Here is a 22021-nt window from a genome sequence, read left to right on the forward strand (position 1 = left end):
TGAAGTTTTCCCCTACATCCGGGTGTGTTACTGTGTCTCTCTGACCGGAAGTAGGTGTATAAATAAGTCCAGCTTGACTCCGTCCCTCCTCCAGACTCTCCGCTGACTCTGTCCCCCTCACTGAAGCATCCTCACACCGCCGAGTCCTCCGGGGAGCCCGGGTCAGTGGAGCGCGCGCACACACACCCTCTCTCTCTCTCCCTCTCTGTCTCTCACTCTCACTGTGGGTTCACACTTTGGACACTTTGGACGCTTTTACGCATCAAACAGGCGCATTTTGGATTTCTCTGGTTTGGAGTTTGGAGAGTTTCAGCGCAGGAGAAACTTTTAGAGCAACAGAAGAAAAAAAAGTTTGAGGAGAGAATGATCCTGCAGGGGGACCAGCTGGCTCTCCAGTGAGCTCATGTGAGTACCAGAACATCTCAAACTTCATTATTAGAGGAGAGGAAAGAAGCTTTATTATTGTGCTCATGTTTGGTTCCACATTAAGACCATTTACGCGCTTTCTTGGAGACGTTTCTGCGCGTTTTGGAGACTTTTACGCATCTCTTCTTCCATGAAAATGTTAAAAACGACTTAAAATGCAACACTGATAAACAAATACGTGTTTTTAAAAGTCATATTTCTTTATCATGTTTCTAAATGTGCTGAAACATCCTCATCTGACGTCACTCTGCGCTCCGAGTTGACCCAAAGTTACGCGCTCCCTGCTCCGTGTTCAGACAGTTTACCCGATACATTCATGTGTTCACATCTTTAACTTGACTTCCCTCTTTTTAAACTTCTTAAATTCTCTCTTTTTGAAACTTTAAACTCCTCTTCAACAACTCAAAGTCCTCAAAAGTCATCCTCAGACTCTCCTCTCTCTCTCTCTCTGCGCGCCGTGTGAAACCAGATTTGGCTCATTAACGCTTCAGTTCGTGACTTTTGGTTTGAGGTGAAGCTGGACTGTGATTAGAGGAGGATTCAGAGCTCCCAGACTCAGACTTAAGCCCTCTCTCTGACTCTCTCTGACTGTTTCTGAGTCTCGCTGAGTCTGGAATCTGAACTCTCTCTGCAGGAAAGCAGAGAAAAAAGAGAGGAAGGTGTTTTCCATGATGCTGCTGTCTGCCTATAGCTACATATGTTTACAATCTGAGCTCAGAGAGAGAGAGAGAGAGAGAGAGAGAGAGAGAGAGAGAGAGAGAGAGAGAGAGAGAGAGAGAGAGAGAGAGCAGCTTTATACAGAGACACTTTGTTCTCTTTGGATGGAAAACTAATGTAAACTCTGTATACTGTGGAGAGGTCTTCACTGACCTGCTGCAGGGACTTCAAATGATCAGATCCGTCCTGGCACTGGATGTGTGACTGAGATGTTAGTCTCTTGATGTTTTGTGTCTTAAACCTAAAAATGGAGTTCCAAACTGCTGAAAAGTCACACCTTGAACTGATTTAAGTCATCAAACCAGCAGACCAGGATCTGGAAACTCTTGGTTCTTTGTTTTTGTGTCTAATAAAAACATTAAGATGAATTAAAACAGGTCATGTCGATCAGTGAAGCTGCACAGCAACATTTGTTAACACGTTCCCCCTGAGGTTAAATTAAAGTTGTTCTGAAAGGAGTCTGGAGGTTTTAAAGAGAGATGTCACAGATGATGAGTCCTCTTGTAGTCGGTCTTTGTCAGATTGTGTTTGTTTGCATCTTAATTGTGTTGTTTCGTGTCTCTTTAAAGTTTCTGAGGATGTTTTGTGTGTCTTTGTAGACAGTTAATGTCACCTTTGTTGCGCCAAAACTAGTTGTCTCTTTGTAGTTGTTCTTTTTAAAGTCAGTCTCTGTCTCTTTGTGTTTGTTTTGAGTTGTTGTTTTGTGTCTTTCTGTATTTGTTACATGTCTGTATTTGTTTTGTCTCTTTGTGTTGTAGCTTTGTGTCTCCCTGTAGTTGTTAATGTCTCTTTGAGGATGTTTGTGTGTTTTTGGAGACAGGAAATTTCTCCTTGTTGAGGTTTTGTTTCTCTAAACTAATTAAGTCTCTTTGCTGTTTGTTTTAAGTCGGTTTCTCTTTCTGCAGCTCGTCTGTGTCCCTCTGTTTGTTTTGTGTCCCTTTGTGTTGTAGCTTTGTGTCTTTCTGTAGTTGTTATGACTCCTTTAAATGTCAGTGTGTCTCTGTATTTTTTTTGTTTAATGTTGCAGCTTTTTTCTGATCCTTTTTGTCTCTAAGAAATTGTTTTGTGTCTCTTTGTGTTGTACCTTTGAATCCTGTAGTTGTTAATGTCTCTTTGTGTTTGTTTTTTGTCTCTCTGTAGTTGTTAATGTCTCTTTGAGGATGTTTGTGTGTTTTTTAGAGACAGTAAATTTCTCCTTGTTGAGGTTTTGTTTCTCTAGATTAGTTAAGTCTCTTTGTTGTGTCTTCTAAAAATCAGTCTGTCTCTTTGCAGCTCGTCTGTGTCTCTCTCTGTTTGTTTTGTGTCTCTGTGTGTTGTAGCTTTGTGTCTTTCTGTAGTTGTTATGTCTCCTTGTCGGTGTTTGGTTTCTCTACACTAGTTTAGACTCTCTGTAGTTGCTACTTTTAATAGTCAGTGTGTGTCTTTGTGTTTGTTTTGTGTCTTTGTGTTTGTTTGGTGTAATGTTGCAGCCTTTTTTCTGATCCTCTTTGTCTCTAAGAAATTGTTTTGTATCTATTTGTGTTTGTTGTTTGTCTCACTGTAGTTGTTAATGTCTCTTTGAGGGTGTTAGTATATTTTTGTAGACAGTAAATGTCTCCTTGTTAAGGTTTTGTTTCTCTAGATTAGTTAAGTCTCTTTGTTGTTTCTTCTAAAAATCAGTTTGTCTCTTTGCAGCTCGTCTGTGTCTCTCTGTTTTTTTGATGTCTCTTAGTTTGTTTAGTGTCTCTGTGTGTTGTAGCTTTGTGTCTTTCTGTAGTTGTTATGTCTCCTTGTTGGTGTTTGGTTTCTCTACACTAGTTAAGACTCTCTGTAGTTGTTACTTTTAAATGTCTGATCCTCTTTGTCTCTAAGAAATTGTTTTGTATCTATTTGTGTTGTAGCTTTGTGTCTCTCTGTGGTTGTTAATGTCTCTTTGTGTTGTAGCTTTGTGTCTCTCTGTGGTTGTTAATGTCTCTGTGAGGATGTTTTGTGTCTCTTTGTTTTGTGTTTCTTTGTGTTGTAGTTTTGTGTCTCTGTAGTTGTTAATGTCTCTGTGAGGATGTTGTGTGTTTTTCAGACAGTAAATGTCTCATTGTCTATGTTTTGTTTCTCTAGACTAGTTTAGTTCCCAAATCCTGTTGTTCCTTTAAGTCCGTTTTTGTCTTTGCAGTGGTTCGTGGTCTTGTATTTGGTCCTATGTGTCTATTTCTGGTGGTTTTATTTGCATGTAAAGGTTCTTTGTGTCTCTCTGTCTTCTTTTTGTGTCCCTTCAGAGTTATTCAGGTGTGTGGTATTTGTTTGGTTTATGTTTGGTCTTCTTGTTGTCCTCCTTGTCTCATGTTTTGTGTCTCTCAGTCATTTCATGACTTTTTTTTCGTTCATTACCTCCCCTTGTATTTGTTTTTTGTCTCTTAGGGATATTTTTGTGTCTCTTGGTATTTTGTTTTGTGTCTCCTCTTCATTCTGGCATGTTCTTTCAGCCTTTTTGTTTCCTCTTTGTCTCTAAGAAAAGGTTTTGTTGTCTCTGTGTTCATTTCTTGAGTCTCTTCTAGTTTCTTGTTCTTCCTTGTGCTTGTTAAGTCTCTTTGTGGTCATTTTGTGTCTTTGTATTTTGTTTTTGTTAAACTGTTTTGTCTCTTTGGGGTTATATTGTGATCTTTTTTGTCATTTTATGTCTCTTCATAGTTCTTTCTCGTCTCCTTGAGCTCACCTTGTTTCCCTGAACTTGATTTGTGTCTTTATTTTACAATTCTTTGTACTGGTCATCTTTCTGTTCTCTCTTCTCTCTACTTCAGTGTCTTTGTCGTCCTTCTGACTTTATTGTAGCTTGTTTGTGTCTCTTTGTAGTCGTGTAGTGAGTCTTTGAGGTTGTGTTGTTTCTCTCTTTGTAGATGTATTTATAGTTTTGTTGTACCGTCTTTGTGTGTTGTCTGTCTTGTCATGTCTCTTTGTTGTCATGTTGTGTCACTTCCTCCTTTATGAACGCCTCACAGGTTCTTGAATCTGTTTAAAGGTGACATATCATGCAAAATGGACTTTTTAATGGTTCTCTACCTGAAATATGTGTCCCTGTCTACAAACCCCCTGAGAATGAAAAGAATCCATTCTGCCCCTGTTCTGATTTCTCCACCTTTCTGTAAATGTGTGCTGAAACCAGCCGTTTCAGTTTTCAGTGTTTTTCATACGTCACAACGCCATCCGGTCTGTAACAGGAAGTCAGAGCTCGGAGCTTGTTCAGCCCATAGACTGTATAAAATACAACTCAACCCCTCCTCCGTTTTTCATTCCCTGCACACATGTGTGCTAACAAGGAGCTTAGGAGGGAGGCATGCTAGTTGTAGGCTGTCTGTAGGCTGTCTTAATAAACACAAAGGTCGGTTTTACTCCCCACGTCTGCAGATTTGAAGATCTAGTGGATGATTTTTATTTGTCAAAGATAAGTGCTAGCGCTAGTTAGCATAGCTACATAGCTACATGTTCGTAGCTGTGTACCAAGACACACGTTGACATACTGACAAATAAAACAACAAGAAACACTAAATCTGTGACCAATCGTTCAGAAAGGTCCTGCTGCAGGCGCCTCTCAGTCAGGATCAGATTCTGGATCAGATTCAGAGGGTTGAAGTAACGTGATCTCTGAGCAGCCGTGTATATTCAGCCAACATGTAAACATTAGATCAACGTGCTGGACAGCCGAGGCCACATCCACTTCCTGAGAGGGCGTGGTCAGAGGGAAAACAGAGTGTTCTGAGGAGGACTGAAGAAGAGGGTTTTTCAGGCAGATCAAAATCTGATTTCAAAGTGTTTTTTTCGAGCATAAACTTTAAAGACATGTTTTGGGGACCTCTTAGACCAATATATGTTGATGAAAAAAGCGTGATATGTCACCTTTAAGTGACGTGTCGATTGGACTGTTGGATCATTGAGAGACTTTCATTAGACTGAGAGTATTTTGTCACACCGGACTCAGGAGATTCAGAACCTTCATTAAAACATCTCCATCCTTTGCTCAGTGACAGATTTCTGGCAGACTTCAGAATCATTTCCACTGATGTGATTCAAATTTAAGGACCAGACTGAATGTGGAAAAGTCTAAAATTAGATGAAGTTCCAGTTCAGCTCTGAAGAATGTCTGAAGAATGTATTTAGGATGTTTGAAGTCGTTGACCTTCGACCCAGAAACACAAACACATGAAAAGATAAAGTTTAATGAAACACTTGAAGACGTTCTCACTGTGACGAACGTGTAAAGATGTTTCTGTGAGCCGAAGCATGTCCTCAGGAATTCAGCTTATCAAAGAAGTGGTTGTTTAAGGCGGACTCGCCTCGCCTCGGTTTGTGCCAGGTGTTACACAACCTGTGCAGGTGATACTCAGAGAGCATGCTCAGAGCTTTAAAGGATGAAGGTTTAGAAGAGTCTGAGGAGATGACAGAGGACCTACTGTTTACCTGTTGTTCACCTGGACGCCTCTGATGGAGGAAGACACTCAGAAGGTGGATAAATGAGTGTGGAGCTGCATGTGTGTGTGTGTGTGTGTGCGTGAGGTGGAGCAGGGAGGAATGTGCTTTAATCACAGTGATGGTGAAGATGTGATCTCTGAACCTGCAGCTGTAGTTTGATCCTGATGACATTACTGTGAGGAGAAGGTGGAGACGCTCCTCTGGGTTTCCCTGCATGCAGTGTGATGAAGTTATGATGAAACCAGCTTTGTGTTTGGAGAAATGAGAAGTGCAGCTGAAATGAGGACAACCGTCCCGCCTTTGTTCACACACATACGTCTGCTTTATGAAATTTGAGGCTCATATATGCACAACTTTAAGGCAAGGCAAGGCAAGGCAGCTTTATTTGTATAGCGCATTTCATACACGAGGGCAACTCAATGTGCTTTACATTAAAACATTAAAATCATTGGAGACATTCAGACAGGCATAAAAGAACACACTTAAAATGACAAATATGATAAAACAGAAAAGAAAAGGAAAATTTGAAATATATTAAAAATTACATTAAAATTTTAATTTAAAGTGGGTTAAAAATAATCTAAGATAGGTAGGCAGAGGTAAATAAAAAAGTCTTAGTCTTTGATTTAAAAGAGGTGAGAGTTGGAGCAGACCTGCAGCTTTCAGGGAGTGTGTTCCAGATATGTGGAGCATAATGACTAAACGCTGCTTCACCATGTTTCGTTCTGACTCTAGGGACTGAAAGCAGACCAGTACCTGATGACCTCAGAGGTCCAGGTGGTTCATACAGGTTCATAAACCATCAGCAGGATTTTAAAGTCTATTCTCTGACAAACAGGAAGCCAGTGTAGAGATCTAAGAACTGGAGTGATGTGGTCTACTTTGTTGGTCCTTGTTAGGACTCGAGCAGCAACATTCTGTATGAGCTGCAGCCGTCTGATGGACTTCTTAGGCAGTCCTGTAAAGACCCCGTCTTTACAGGTCTTTAGCTCTTTCCTGCAGCTTGGACTCATTTCTCCAACATTTGATATTTTATAAAACTCTCTCATCGGTTGAATTCTGTCACTTTAAAAACATCTAACAAAGATTGTTGATCATGCATAAAAGTTGCACTCAAAGCACCTTTGCAACAAGAGATATTTTCCTCTGAGGTCCTCACAAGGAGTTGCATCACTTATCTTCTTCTGGTAGGCTCGGCTCATGGCTCAGCATTCAGAGTAGTCTGGACTCAAAGGAGTGTTCTTAATGGGTGTTGATGGCCTTTCTTGTGGACACTGACGGCCAAATTCCACCAGATCCATGTCCGGTCTGTCTCCATCCGTCTCAGCACCAGATCTGATAGGTTTCTATTCTAGTCAATGTGTTAACTTCCACTGGATCCACTCCGTTGCGTTCCAGCTGCGTCTCTGATCCAGCAGTTCTGAGTCCTCCGGATCAGATACGCAAGACTTCTATTGTTGCCGGATGCCGGAGCACGACGCATCAATCTCAACAGAGCAGATGGAGCGGGACAGGAAGTCAGGTTTCACCAAAACAAAATGAAAACATCCGGTTAATTTTCAGAATAAAACACTCTGTGTTATCACCAGATCGTATTTCACTTAACTACAACAACAAACCAAAGTCATGATGAGAGGAGCCAGGACCTGGAGTCAACAGGTCAGAGGTTTTCAGAGGACCAGAAAGACAACATGGATGAGGAGAGGAGGAGGAGAATCCTTGATTCAGGGATTACAGCGGTGAAAACCTCGGTCACATGACTCCATCTGTTCGGCGGTCCTGCTCCGTGCTGCGTTCTGAAAACACAACCGGTGGGTGTTGACGGACGAGAGAGCACAGAGCCGGGCCGCAGAAGATTGGAGACGGACCGGATCTGGTGGAAGTCCCGTGTCACAGAGCTGAAATCTGTCCAAACACAGCTGGTTAGGGAGCGGACACCTCACATGTCCATTAATGACAGATGTGTGAATAATTTCACAGCTCATAACAAACTTCCTCCCTGCAAGAGGAGCAAAAAAGAACAAAACAAACTCCTCACCGTCTTTAAAGACGACTCTACAGGTGTTTGTTTGTGTCATGTTTGAGCCTCTACAGCTGCAGACTAATTAACTCCTGATTTGAATCCTGACAGGAACATAAACGTAATATTAACAGACTTCCTGCAGAGATTTATCACTCTTTAATCACTGCTTAATGAAATGTTTCTGCAGAGAGGTTCTTTCACACAGAACAGAGACGTCTTTGCTCATAGATGATGCACAGCGGCTCATTTAATCCATGCAAACAGCACGGTTTTCCCTCTGCAGCAGAGTTTTGGAAACGTTTGCATGTTTGTGTGTGTTGAATATTTCCGTCTCATTTGCACGGATTAGAAAGCACAAAAAGCTGCACGATGCTTCAGTGAGTCAGACTCTGAGTGAGTGGATTCTTCTCTGCCTGTGTCGGTGGATTGAACATGAACCTGTCCTCGTTCAGCTCTCCTTCTTCTCTGAGCTCTGAGGTTCACACACCTTTAAAAATAAACTAATGTCACAACTTTGAACTCTGCTGCTATCATCACCACCGCTCGGGGTTTAACTTTCTTTGGAGAGATCACTAACTTAAAGTTTCTCTCACCTGCTCCTTTTTTTGAACCAGGCTGTAAACATGTTTATTTCTGCTGTAAAGATCTTCTTCTTTGAATGGGTGTGTGTGTGGTTTCCTGTGTTTCTGCAGCCAGCCTCTAGTGGACGCTCGATGAACTGCAGTTTATAACACTTGCACATGGGCTTCATATTTGGAGACCGGAGGTTGCCCAGAGGAACATTTTACTGCTCAAGGCTTTCTCTTCTAAGTCTCTGGAGACCAAATTGAGACTCTCACTTCAGCCTCATTCAAGTTTCAAATTGTTCTCATTAGTTTCTCCTAAAATTCACTAGGAGAAATAGTTGAGACCATGATATGAGTCTTATTTGAGACTTAAATGAGAGATCTCATTAATGGCTCATTTTCTTCTCTTTTTTTAAAATATATTTTTGGAGTTTTTGCCTTTATTTGACAGGACAGCTGAAGAGAGACAGGAAATGTGGGGGAGTAGTGAGCGGGGGAAGACATGCAGAAACTGATTTACCGGCCAGGGATCGAACCAGCGTCCCCTGCAACGAGGACTGTAGCCTCTGTATGTGGGGCGCTTAGACCGCTAGGCCACCAGGGTCCAAAAGAATCCACCCCTTTAATTGTAATAATCTGTCTAAATCTGGTCGGCCCTTTTGCAGCCCATATTTTAAATAAATCGTCTGTCATACCTGGAGATATGAAATCTCTATCTTTTGCAATTTCTCTCAAATCCACTAAATCTTTGTGAAGTTGTTTTGTTCCAAACAGACTTGTATGTAAAGGAAGGACCAGACTGTGAAGTCAAAGAAGAGATCATTTCACATCTAAATATCTGATCTTGAAGTGGTTCAAATGTTTTAATGAGAATTGTAAGTTTTTGGACAATTACATTGAAATGTTAATTTTGCAGGGCTCTATAAATGTTCATGAAAAGATGAGCTCAGGCTCTTTCTTTGCTCCATCTGAGCTCAACTTGAGACCCAAAAACTGAGTCTGACAAAAACAAATGGATGAGGTTAGATTGAGACAATTGAGAGAGCTCCCTGATTTCTCCACCTGAGCTCAAAAGGAGTCACAACACTTGAGAAATACCTGAGAATCATTTCAGATTCTGACCAGATCTCCTTTTGAACTGAAAGGGAGACTAAGCTGAGACTTTTTGAAACTTTTTTTCTGGAGGCAAGAATGAGAAACAGGAGACATAAGCTGTAGTCTCATTTTGCTTTCAAACAGATCTCATTGTTGTCTAGGAGACAGAAATGAAACACTTTTGAGATCTCCTCTCTAAATGTATTTTCCTATGGGTGCTGCTTGGTGTCAACAAGCTGAAGCTTCTTTTCCGTGGATTGATTTGACATGACGTGTGATCAGTTTGCCTCTGGTGTTGCTCATGTTAGTGAAAGTTAATAACCGTTGTCAAAGGGGTTTGGACCAATCAGAATCAAGCATCTTAGACAGCTGGAAAATCGGTCTATAATATTTGATGAGTATTGTAGGAGCCATGAAGGATTTGAGTGTCTATAGTCTCTTATTTTGAGGTTTAAGGTAGGTTATTCTTTGTATATTTGTTGTTGTGTTATTTTTTGTTGTTTGTTTACAGTATGGTTTTTTGTGGGGTCAGTTAATTAGGTTATTTACGTGTCCTGTGTTAAGGGCGGGGATATTCTGTTCATATAGGCCGCCTGTTTTCTTTGTTTGGAGGTAGAGAGAGGGGGTGAGCTGGTCTCACTTTAATCATCTGTTTGTGCTCTTTCTCATGAGTTGATGATATTTTTTCATTAATAAAAGTTTAAACGTTAGAGATAGACCAATATGGTTTTTTTCAGGGCCGATACGGATTATTAGTAGTCAAGGAGGCCGATAACCGATATTTGGAGCTGATATTCATTTGCAGTAAAAGGGGAAATATTGTTGTCAAAATTTTGAATGAAACAAACTCCACCACTTAACTTCGTTTGAATGCCTTTAAGCATATGTTAACTAAACAGCTTTTCAGATTCAGACATCTTTGCTTTAAAGGTGACATATCACGCTTTTTTCATCAATATATATTGGTCTAAGAGGTCCCCAAAACATGTCTTTAAAGTTTATGCTCAAAAAAACACTTTGAAATCAGATTTTGGTCTGCCTGAAAAACCCTCTTCTTCAGTCCTCCTCAGAACACTCTGTTTTCTCTCTGACCACGCCCCCTCAGGAAGTGGGTGTGGCCTCGGCTGTCCAGCACGTTGATCTAATGTTTACATGTTGGCTGAATATACACGGCTGCTCAGAGATCACGTTACTTCAACCCTCTGAATCTGATCCAGAATCTGATCCTGACGGAGAGGCGCCTGCAGCAGGACCTTTCTGAACCATTGGTCACAGATTTAGTGTTTCTTGTTGTTTTATTTGTCAGTATGTCGACGTGTGTCTTGGTACAAAGCTACGAACATGTAGCTATGTGGCTATGCTAACTAGCGCTAGCACTTATCCATGATAAATAAAAATCATCCACTAGATCTTCAAATCTGCAGACGTGGGGAGTAAAACCGACCTCTACCAGAAAGGCAGCGGTACCTTTTATGAACCATTGGTCACAGATTTAGTGTTTCTTGTTGTTTTATTTGTCAGTATGTCGACGTGTGTCTTGGTACACAGCTACAGCTACGACATGTAGCTATGTAGCTATGCTAACTAGCGCTAGCACTTATCCATGATAAATAAAAATCATCCACTAGATCTTCAAATCTGCAGACGTGGGGAGTAAAAGCGACCTTTGTGTTTATTAAGACAGCCTACAACTAGCATGCCTCCCTCCTAAGCTCCTTGTTAGCACACATGTGTGCAGGGAATGAAAAACGGAGGAGGGGTTGAGTTGTATTTTATACAGTCTATGGGCTGAACAAGCTCCGAGCTCTGACTTCCTGTTACAGACCGGATGGCGTTGTGACGTATGAAAAACACTGAAAACTGAAACGGCTGGTTTCACACACATTTACAGAAAGGTGGAGAAATCAGAACAGGGGCAGAATGGATTATTTTACTTTTCAGGGGGTTTGTAGACAGGGACACAGATTTCAGGTAGAGAACCATTAAAAAGTTGATTTTGCATGATATGTCACCTTTTAAAATTCTAACAGAAGTGCATGGAGCTCCCAGGCTCAGCAGCTTGTCTTATAAAGTTAAATGAAAACTTAAACAAATAAACAGCTCCTGAAAGTTTTCTACAGTAAATAAAGTTTTCCCAAATTTTGCAGACGGGGTCATTTCTGCCACGTGGTTTAGTGAATTTTGAGCCAAAATAAATCAGTTATAAATTGATCTCGGTAACACTTTACAATAAGGGTCCCTTAATCAGCATTAGTTAATGCATTATTAAGCATTAATTAACAGTTTAATAATAGTTTAATAATCGTCATAATGTATTACTTAACATTAACTAACACATCAGTTAGTGCATTAATAAGCAGTTAATTAATGTCCACTGCTCAGAGTTAATTAATACATTATTAAGCATTAATAAAAGTTACAAAACTTAATTAGTTAACCATTAGTGAATGCTGTCTGGACCCTTATTGTAAAGTGTAACACATGCATCACTTAAGTAACACATTATAAATGCTAAACTGCCTCATAAGCATAAGCATAAGCGTGTGCATCACTTTTAAGTGTCCTCTGGAAACACTTCTGTTGTGTTGCTGTCTATTTGCAGCACGTTTTTTCTAATGTATTGTGTCGTGGTCTTTGCATCGCGTTTTCTAAATGCTGCGCATGTGTTGTCAAATTGATGAAGATGTTTTCTTAATTTTCTTGTGTTTTGTCTTTTTGCATGTGTTTTCTTAAGTTGCAGTGCTGTGAGCTCTCAGGGCCACCGTACTTCTCTGTGCCAGTTGAGATGTTATCTGTGATTATCTGTTTTATTCTAAATAAAATGTGTTGAATTCTTTATATGTGTTGCTTCAACTACATTTCAACTCATTTTGCTTCAGTGTATGTGTTACCTAAGGGATACATGTGTTACACTTTACAATAAGGGTCCAAAAAGCATTCACTAATGCTTAATTATGGTTAAGTAATGCTTATGAGGCAGTTTAGCATTTATAGTGTGTTACTTAAGTGATGCATGTGTTACACTTTACAATAAGGGTCCAGACAGCATTCACTAATGGTTAACTAATTAAGTTTTGTAACTTTTATTAATGCTTAATAATGTATTTATTAACTCTGAGCAGTGGACATTAATTAACTGCTTATTAATGCATTAACTAATGTGTTAGTTAATGTTAGGTAATACATTATAACGACTATTAAACTATTATTAAACTGTTAATTAATGCTTAATAATGCATTAACTAACGCTAATTAAGGGACCCTTATTGTAAAGTGTTACCGATCTCTTATCGGCCGTCGGATTTTTTAAAAAGGCCGATGCTGATATGTGTCAAAATACCGAATATCGGCGCGATAATCAGCCTATCCCTATTAAACATACTCTTTTGTACATCAGTGATTTTTGCTTTTAGCACGTCCAACACTAACAAGGCCCAACCTCAGCCTCTCAGCGGCTTTTGTCTCTTTGTAGTCGCCACATTTTGTCAACAAAAATCCGTGGCTTAGCTTACTGTGAGCTCGCAGAGTCGCCCCCTGGTGGACAAAAAATCCCAGACTGCAGCTTTAAAATCCTCTCTCTCTGTCAGTATTCTGTGTGCGGTGTGAAATAAGAGTGTAGAGTACAGACAGAAGTCAAACATGCTGCAGCTTAACAATCATCACTCTGTAGAGATGTGTGGAGGGGAGGAGGGGAGCAGATTTATGTAAATACACTCTCACTGATTCACAGATTTACAGCCGCTCGTATAACTGGAAGTCCTCTGGAGCCGGAGTCCTCCACCAACGCGGGGAGATTCTTAAAATTGCAACACGTTTCAGACTGTGGGTCCGCTGCCTGATCATTTAGAGCCCCATTACCGCTCTGCCCTCCGCCCCCACGTCTGATTAGACTAGCAAAGCAGGGTTTAAAAGCAGGAGAGCCACACATAGCAGACGTGGAGATTACACCACAACACCAACGCAGCAGAATAAATCTGAATGAATGAAGAGATAAAAGCTGGAGAATCACAGAGTGTGTCATCAAACTCTCAGATCAGCGCAGGAGTCTCTGTCTGTAAGTGAAGGTGTGATATCCTCCGTTTACAGAGTGTGTGGTTCTCCTTCTGGGGCTCAAAATGTCTGACTCCAGGCGGTCCGAGTCTCGCCCTGCAGACCCATGAATCGCTCTCTTTATCTGCGGTGTCGGGCGGCCTCGTTTCGCTGACCCTCGCTCCTCTTGTCATTCACTCCCGTCTCCGAGGCCCCTGAGCCGGAGGCGGGGACACGAGGGAAACAAGGAAGCAAGACGCACGAGTCCACAAAGAGGCGAGTTTTCTTTAATGTCAGGAGCTGCATGAATTTTCTCCTCCACAAAGAAATGAAATCTGTTCTCTCTCTCTCTCTGCTTTAAATATTTATGATGCTCACAGAGAGAGAGAGAGAGCTCGGCCAGCCCGGCCGGGGCTCGCTGCAAACGAGGAAGAGGAAGAAGATGAATTAAAAGTTCTCTTTTTACCTCCTGCACCTCCTCGTCTGAGGCGAGCGTTTTAAAGAGGATCTGTTGGTTTAATCAGACGGAGAGAGTAAACGCAGAACTCAAACACACGCTGAGATCCTCTGCTGCTGCTGCAGAGACTAACAGATTAGACTCTGTGTGCCTGACTTTAAGAACTCTTTGACTTCTGAGAGAAAGTTTGACTCCAGCAGGTCAGGACTGATCAGTGAGAGATTAAAGAGTTCCCTTTAATTTGAAGTAGACTCTCTTTACAGGAACATCATGCAGAAGTACTGATTGAAGTTTGAAAGTCCTGGTTGTTCAATTTTCAATTTGTTGCTGCATTATTTCTGATGAAGCACTGTAGGGAAAGAGAGCTCAGGGTTTGGATGTAAAGACGTATATTTATGTCTTCAGGAGTCTGGAGTCCCAGATTTGAGAGCTGCAGGTTCAGCTCCAATCAGCGGATCAGCTGTGCGCAGTAACGACTGTGATTGTGATTAGTCCTCCTCCTCGTGCAGCTGCGGGGCAAACAGCTGATAATGACGCTGACGTGGTTTCTGTGGGTGCGTCACGCTGACCAGGTGTTTCTCTCAGATTAGATTAGTTCTTTTTGTCTCTGCAGGAGGGAACTCGTCGAGGGCGTTCATTACACACAGAGCTGAGTACGATGTCTGGAGGAGAGAGAGTGTGACATTAAAGCAGGAAGACTTTTACGTGCAGGTCTGATGGGATGAAACGCAACCCAGTCAGGTTCTCAGAGACACGAAGGCAACCCTGAACACCGTGGATAGATTGAATAGCTGACTCTGCAGGATTGTGAACAGTGACACTCTATATGAACAGGTCTCTATGTATGGAAGGTCTCCCTGCAGTCATGTGATGTTGGACGAACTGGATGATGGTTTCAGAAAGGTCTATGAGGTGCAGGATCTGATTGTAGTATCAATGTGTTCAGGTTTTCTTAGCTCTGAGTTGTTTCATTCACTAGCATCTCACTCCGGTTTGGCTTTGTCCTGCAGAACAGAGTGCGGAGAGCAAAAACATGAGCTCTATTCCAGACTCATCAGTGCTTTGACACTTTTAAAAGACTTTCAAATGATAAAAACATTGTGTTTTTATGTTTGATGGTCTGGTAGTATTAAAAACTCAAGCCAAGGAGAAAGTCAAGTCAACTTTATTTATGTAGCACATTTAAAACAACCACTGTTGGCCCAAGTGCATTACAAGGTAAAAAGTGCATTGAGACAATGAACAACTCAATGTTTATGTTCTCATCTCGAGGAGAAGGCCAAAGAGAAGAAATAGGTCTTCAACACTGATGATTTTTAGGGGATTCTTAAGGCTGATTTATACTTCTGCGTCGAATCAACGGCATAGCCTACACCGGGGGTCTGCGTGGCTCCCATACCTCCGCAGAGGCCTATGAACGTAGCTGACGTGCACCTCCTCCAAAATGTAACTGCTCGTAGAATCGACGCGGACCCCAAGCTCTGTGATTGGTCCCCTCGGCTGCATTGTATTCCCTGCATTTACAGCACTTCTGGGATCCCCGCTCATCGGCCGTGTGTTTCATCTCCTCCTCTCTATTCTTCATGTAATCATGTCTGTATGATAAACAGCAACATGTATCAGCTGTAGATTAACAGAACACGCAGAAGTATAAACCAGCCTTTAGGCACATCCAGGAGCAGCTGGCTGGTTGACCTCAGTGCTCGAGCTGGAATATAAACATGAAGATCAGCCAAGTAGGATGGTGCCAATCTGTTGAGGACCTTGTACATTAACAGTGATATTTTAAAATCAATCCTCTGACAGACTGGAAGCCAATGGAGAGAGCAGCACAGGTGTGATGTTCTCCCTCTTTTTCGTTCCAGTCAGGAGGCAGTCAGGAGGCAGGCAGCAGCATTTTGAGCGAACTGCAGACGCTGAATGGAAGACTGCCCTAAGCTCACATAAAAAGAGTTACAATAATTGAGCCGAGAAGACATAAAGGCATGAATCACGCTCTCTATCAGTAATTCGATTCTCTGACAGCTGTTAAGCTCTAAACACTTCCACACCTTCACTGAAAATGTGCAGAGAGGTGGTGGATCTGTTTGCTGCTGAAGTTGCGCTTCTTCCTGTTTGCTGTGTGTCTCTACTCCGCCCTCAGTCACAGGTTGGCAAACACTGCTGTTTTAGGTCCTTTTATCATCTCATAAAGATGCTCATATGATATTTGAGATGTCATCTGGTCCCTTTGAGTTTCCTGTTAGTGGATTGTCCATGGAGAGCTTATTTCACACGGTTAAACTCTGAGAGTGTGGACTCCTTTTTTTTTCTTCGGTTTGAAAACTCCTGGAAACAAAAGGTCAGCATCCTCCTGTGTCCATGGTGATTCTCTGACAAAGTGAGCAGTTCAGGTTTTGGTCTTTAAGCATCGGTTTGTTAGACTCCAGACTCTCCTGACCCGTGGATGACTTCCTCCTCGGGCTGCGTGAGCTCCTCCACCTTCAGTTTGAACCTCCAGCTAGGAGATAAAAGTGTCTGACCTCCCCTCCTTCAAGACGGAGGGAGAGGAACTGGACTGCGTGCGTGCGTGCGTGCGTGCGTGCGTGCGTGCGTGCGTGCGTGCGTGCGTGCGTGCGTGCGTGCGTGCGTGCGTGCGTGCGTGCGTGCGTGCATGCGAACAGTGTGATCTGCTCTTCTCTGGCCTCGTCTGTCCTGCTGTAAGTCAGGATCATCTCTGGTGTTCTGTGATCGATTGCTTTAGACTTTGAGTTTGTAAAAAGTGATGAAAATAGTAAAAAAGTGTCTGAAATCATTTCCCAAAGCAACAGTTTTGCAAAGGCTGCACATGATGGAGGTGTTATTTAACATTTCCTTACAGCTGGCTCCTTGTTGATGGATTTTTAAGGCTGCAGAAATACTTTCAACTGAACAATCTTTAACTTATAAATCTATAAGGATCACAAACTAACAGCAGGAGATAGAGGGCTCTTTAAAGAGGTAGAGTGATTATATTAAGATCAGTTCCTCTCCTCAGCAGGTCAGGTGATGTGTGTTTAATCTTCTAACGACCTCATGGAGTGATCTGATTGGCTCTCTGGGGATGTTTTCCTCTGAACTGAGTGTGTGTGTGTGTGTGTGTGTGTGTTATAACTCCATGAAGGTGGACTCAGGATATATAAACTGAATATATATATGGAGTCAGTGTTTACAAAGAGCTGACTGAAGTGATACGAAGCTGTGACCTGCATGCCCGAGTCTGTTTGATGCACTGCAGCATCACGAGTGAGCCTCAACAAGCCCGCTCCAGTATGAAGACTATGTCTGAACCTGGTGTGAAAACCACAGCAGGGTCCTTATTGATTGTTCTGTCTTCTCTCTGTGTTCCTGCAGGGAGTCCTGTACAGGCTGCAGAGGAAGAGGAGGAGGAGGAGGAGGAGGAAGGTGGAGGCTGCATCATGTCGTCCTGCTGGTCCTGCTGTGGATGACGCTGCACAGAAGCGGTAGGCGATGTCTCAAACGTGTGGTCTGGGGTGGAGGATTTATCTAGAGTAGATTTAGGTCTTGATCATGACAGGAAGTCGCTCTCACAGCTCTGACACTGACGGAAGTTTCACTAAGTCCAGGCGGAGGTGGACCGTTTACTTTCCTCTCACTTAAAATCGACCGAAAATCACATGAAGAACCAAACTTAGCAAAGAAACTGAACTACAAATGAGACTTAGAAGCCTTAGAAGTTTCAATAAGACAAATATTTTCAACATAAAAGCATTCATGATGCTAAAACAACAGCCAACAAAACATGCTTTTACTCAGAGAGATAATGGTATCATCAGCATAGAGTTGAATTTGGCTGTGTTGCCTCTGTTTTGAAGTTAAAAGTCCATCCATCCATTTTCTTCCGCTTATCCGGGGTCGGGTCGCGGGGGTAGCAGTCCAAGCAAATTGACCCAGACATCCCTCTCCCCGGCGACACTTTCCAGCTCCTCCTGGGGAATCCCGAGGCTTTCCCAGACCAGGCGGGAGATATAATCCCTCCACCGCGTTCGGGGTCTACCCCGGGGCCTTCTCCCAGTTGGACGTGCCCGGAACACCTCTAAAGGGAGGCGTCCGGGAGGCATCCTTATCAGATGCCCGAACCACCTCAGCTGACTCCTTTCGACGCGGAGGAGCAGCGGCTCTACTCCGAGCTCCCTCCGGATGTCCGAGCTCCTGACCCTCTCTCTAAGGCCGAGCCCAGACACCCTTCGCAGGAAACTCATTTCAGCCGCTTGTACCCGCGATCTTATCCTTTCGGTCATGACCCACAGCTCATGACCATAGGTGAGGGTTGGAACGTAGACCGACTGGTAAATCGAAAGCTTTACCTTCCGGCTCAGCTCCCTCTTCACCACAATGGTCCGATACAACGTCCGCATCACTGCTGACGCTGCACCAATCCGCCTGTGGATCTCACGCTCCATTTTTACCCCCACTCGCGAACAAGACCCTGAGATACTTAAACTCCCCCACTTGGAGCAAAGTCTCACTCCCTCACCGAGAGAGAGCAATCCACCGTTTTCCGGCAGAGAACCACGGCCTCAGACTTGGAGGTGCTAACTCTCATCCCGGCCGCTTCGCACTCAGCTGCAAACCGCCCCAATGCCCGCTGGAGGTCCCCGCTCGAGGAAGCCAACAGAACCACATCGTCTGCAAAAAGCAGAGATGAGATTCCAAGCTCCCCGAACTGGAGACCCTCCTCCCCCCGGCTGCGCCTTGAGATCCTGTCCATAAAGATTACAAACAGGACCGGTGACAAGGGGAAACCCTGGCGGAGTCCAACACGCACCGAGAACGCGTCCGACTTTGTGCCAAGTATGCGGACACAACTCTCACTTTGGTCGTACAGGGACCGGATAGCTCGCAGTAGCGGCCCCCGAACCCCATACTCCCGCAGTACCCCCCCACAAGAGCCCCCGTGGTACCCGATCGTTGGCTTTCTCCAAGTCCACAAAACACATGTAGACTGGATGGGCAAACTCCCATGCCCCCTCCAGGAGCCTCGCAAGGGTAAAGAGCTGGTCCACTGTCCCGCGGCCAGGACGAAAACCACATTGTTCGTCCTGTATCCGAGGTTCGACCTCCGTTAAAAGTCTCCCTCTCTCTAATTTCTTCACCATGTTGACAAACAAAGATGAACTCTGAGGTCATTAGAGGTCAAACAAGTTAAAAGACTTAATTTTGGGCCTTAAGTCTCTCAACTTACTTTTTATAAACTCACGCTAAAAAGAAACGACGACTTATTTCTGTTGTTTGTCAACAAGTTTTTAATATTATTCCAGTGTTTATACATTTAGATATTATTCAATTTAAGTGTGCACAGTGAGGAATTTTTTTAGAGAGTTCATAAAGTCGGTAAATTTTGTGTTCTCTCAATTTGGAACTTTTTTTTGGTAATTTAATAACTTTTTTGTTATTAGATTGTTTTTGGGAGGGGGGATAATTTAAGAAAGTTAAGAAATTATTTCAAGTGATAATCTCTATGTAAAGCCAGGACCATCATCATGACTACAACTGATAAAATGCTGGAATAAAATGTAAAAAAAAAAAAATTTTTAAAAGTCACAAAGAAAAAATAGAGTGAGTCAGTGGAATAATTTTTTTAAGATGACTCTATTAAAAAAAAATATCTCTAAGAGCCTTTCAGAGGCGGGCCTCCATCATTAAAAAAAACTACTGAGTGTTTTAACCTCCATGAAGCAGGGAATGATTGAAGACCATTACATTAGACCAAGAGTTCCCAAACTCTCTAGTCTGCAACCCCCAAAATAACAGACCCCCGTTATCCTGAGGTGGTTAAATGTTCCTCAGTGGAAGCAAGAACTAACAGGCCAATCCAAAAACCTACATATTTTATTGTTACTTCAAAAAGACAAGAAGCAGCAGCATTTCCTCAGGGTGTGTGTGGCAAGAAAGAAAAAACAATTTAGACTTTTTAAATCTAAAATGTTTATACAATTCAATATCTACAATTGTTGTATATATATTTTTTACAATAATGGATAAAATATGCAATTAAAAATAAGTATTCTTATTGACTTTTGGAAGGCAACTCGGGACCCACTTTGGGAACCACTGCAGTAGACCACATTAGTTGTTTTCATTTTATGACTTGTGAACTTATTAACCCTCAAAGACCTAGACAGCCGGCGGCGGCTACTTGTTCTTAAATGTGTGATAACTTTTGAACCGCTAATCCTATCAACAAGCTTTACAAACTCAGTTAGAGTGGACATTCTCAGCTTTCCATTGATACCAGATTTGTTCATTTTGCATTTTCAGCATAAATTCAGGAGAGTCTGGCGTCCCCAAAGATGGTCTAGGTCTTTTAAGGTTAAAGAAGTGATGGAATATTCAAAACTTGTATAATTACAGCTGTCAAATGATTCATTTAATAAATCCTGATTAATCACACATTTTTAATAATGAATTAAAATTAAATAAATTCAATTATTTACCTTTTTTTATTTATATTTTGTCACATCACACATGTTGGTCATATAAGGGTATTATTTTTATTTATTCAGATTTTTTTTAACCAGCTTTTTATTCAGTTTTGACCGACTTTTCACTAAATTCTGTCACAGCTTAACCGTAGTAATTATGACAATTAAAAAGAAAAACAAAATGACAACATAAACCTTCAAATTTTCAGTTTTTATAGTCCCTCCCCTCCCATGTGGGAAAGTATAAAGGCAGCTTAATAATAAATACATGTATAAATAAATAAATCAATCAATCAATCAATCAATATGTTAAAACAATGGTTTGATGTAACAGGTTGAATCACAATGTAGTTCTTAATTTTATAACCTTACATAATAAGACTGTCTTTAAAGGTGACATATCACGCTGACCACGCCCCCTCAGGAAGTGGATGTGCCTCGGCTCTCCAGCACGTTGATCTAATGTTTACATGTTGGCTGAATATACACGGCTGCTCACAGACCTGCGTTACTTCAACCCTCTGAATCTGATCCTGACGGAGAGGCGCCTGCAGCAGGACCTTTCTGAAGGATTGGTCACAGATTTAGTGTTTCTTGTTGTTTTATTTGTCAGCATGTCGACGTGTGTCTTGGTACACAGCTACGAACATGTAGCTATGTGGCTATGCTAATTAGCGCTAGCACTTATCCATGATAAATAAAAATCATCCACTAGATCTTCAAATCTGCAGACGTGGGGAGTCAAACCGACCTCTACCAGAAAGGCAGCAGGACCTTTTCTGAAGGATTGGTCACAGATTTAGTGTTTCTTGTTGTTTTATTTGTCAGTATGTCGACGTGTGTCTTGGTACACAGCTACAGCTACAGCTACAGCTATGAACATATAGCTATGTGGCTATGCTAATTAGCGCTAGCACTTATCCATGACAAATAAAAATCATCCACTAGATCTTCAAATCTGCAGACGTGGGGAGTCAAAGCGACCTTTGTGTTTATTAAGACAGCCTACAACTAGCATGCCTCCCTCCTAAGCTCCTTGTTAGCACACATGTGTGCAGGGAATGAAAAACGGAGGAGGGGTTGAGTTGTATTTTTATACAGTCTATGGGCTGAACAAGCTCCGAGCTCTGACTTCCTGTTACAGACCGGATATTGTTGTTACGTAACAAAAACACTGAAGTCTGAAACGGCTCGTTTCACACACATTTACAGAAAGGTGGAGAAATCAGAACAGGGGCAGAATGGATTCTTTTCATTCTCGGGGGGTTTGTAGACAGGGACACATATTTCAGGTAGAGAACCATTAAAAAGTCAATTTTGCATGATATGTCACCTTTAAATGAGTCTACATGAGTCTGTGCTGATCCTCACACAGGTCTCCTCTTCTCAGGTTCAGCTTCAGACTCTGAGGACTCTAACCCAGGAGTGTTTTGCACCGCTGAGCGTCCTCACAAGTATAGTGACACATGTGAGAGCTGTGGTTTGTGGTACTGCGCGCGGCGGGGAGCAGGATGTTTGTAAGATTTCGATTAACGCCGCGGTAAATCACACAGACGACACCCCGACCACAGAATCCACCCGAGCTGTGAGAGCGACTGAAAACAAAAACACTTCTTTGACTTAATGAAACCATAAAACCGTCCGCCGCCCTCCGTTAGCGCTGACTCTGACTTCTCTGTAATGAAATGTAATGATTACAGAGTCGTATTATCAGGAGATGTTTAATTCTTTTATTCCATCATAATGAGAGTTCTTTATCTGAAGTGGCTACAAGGCCTTAAACGCTCATAATGAGCCTCTTTAA

General features: G+C 42.2%; 1 protein-coding gene across 1 annotated transcript in view; it reads left to right on the top strand.

Moving 5' to 3' along the window:
* Positions 1–94: 94 nt before the first annotated feature.
* The window catches only part of LOC117809019 (cell wall protein DAN4-like), a gene marked incomplete at both ends in the record, with an annotated part of 90973 nt that continues 69046 nt past the window's right edge, over positions 95–22021 (top strand). Inside the window, 2 exons of the mRNA XM_034678686.1 lie at positions 95–161; positions 17126–17235. Coding sequence (XP_034534577.1) covers positions 95–161; positions 17126–17235 — 177 coding nt within the window. The remainder of the gene's footprint in view (positions 162–17125; positions 17236–22021) is intronic.

This window comes from Notolabrus celidotus, unplaced genomic scaffold (assembly GCF_009762535.1).
Source record: "Notolabrus celidotus isolate fNotCel1 unplaced genomic scaffold, fNotCel1.pri scaffold_204_arrow_ctg1, whole genome shotgun sequence".
Taxonomy (NCBI): domain Eukaryota; kingdom Metazoa; phylum Chordata; class Actinopteri; order Labriformes; family Labridae; genus Notolabrus; species Notolabrus celidotus.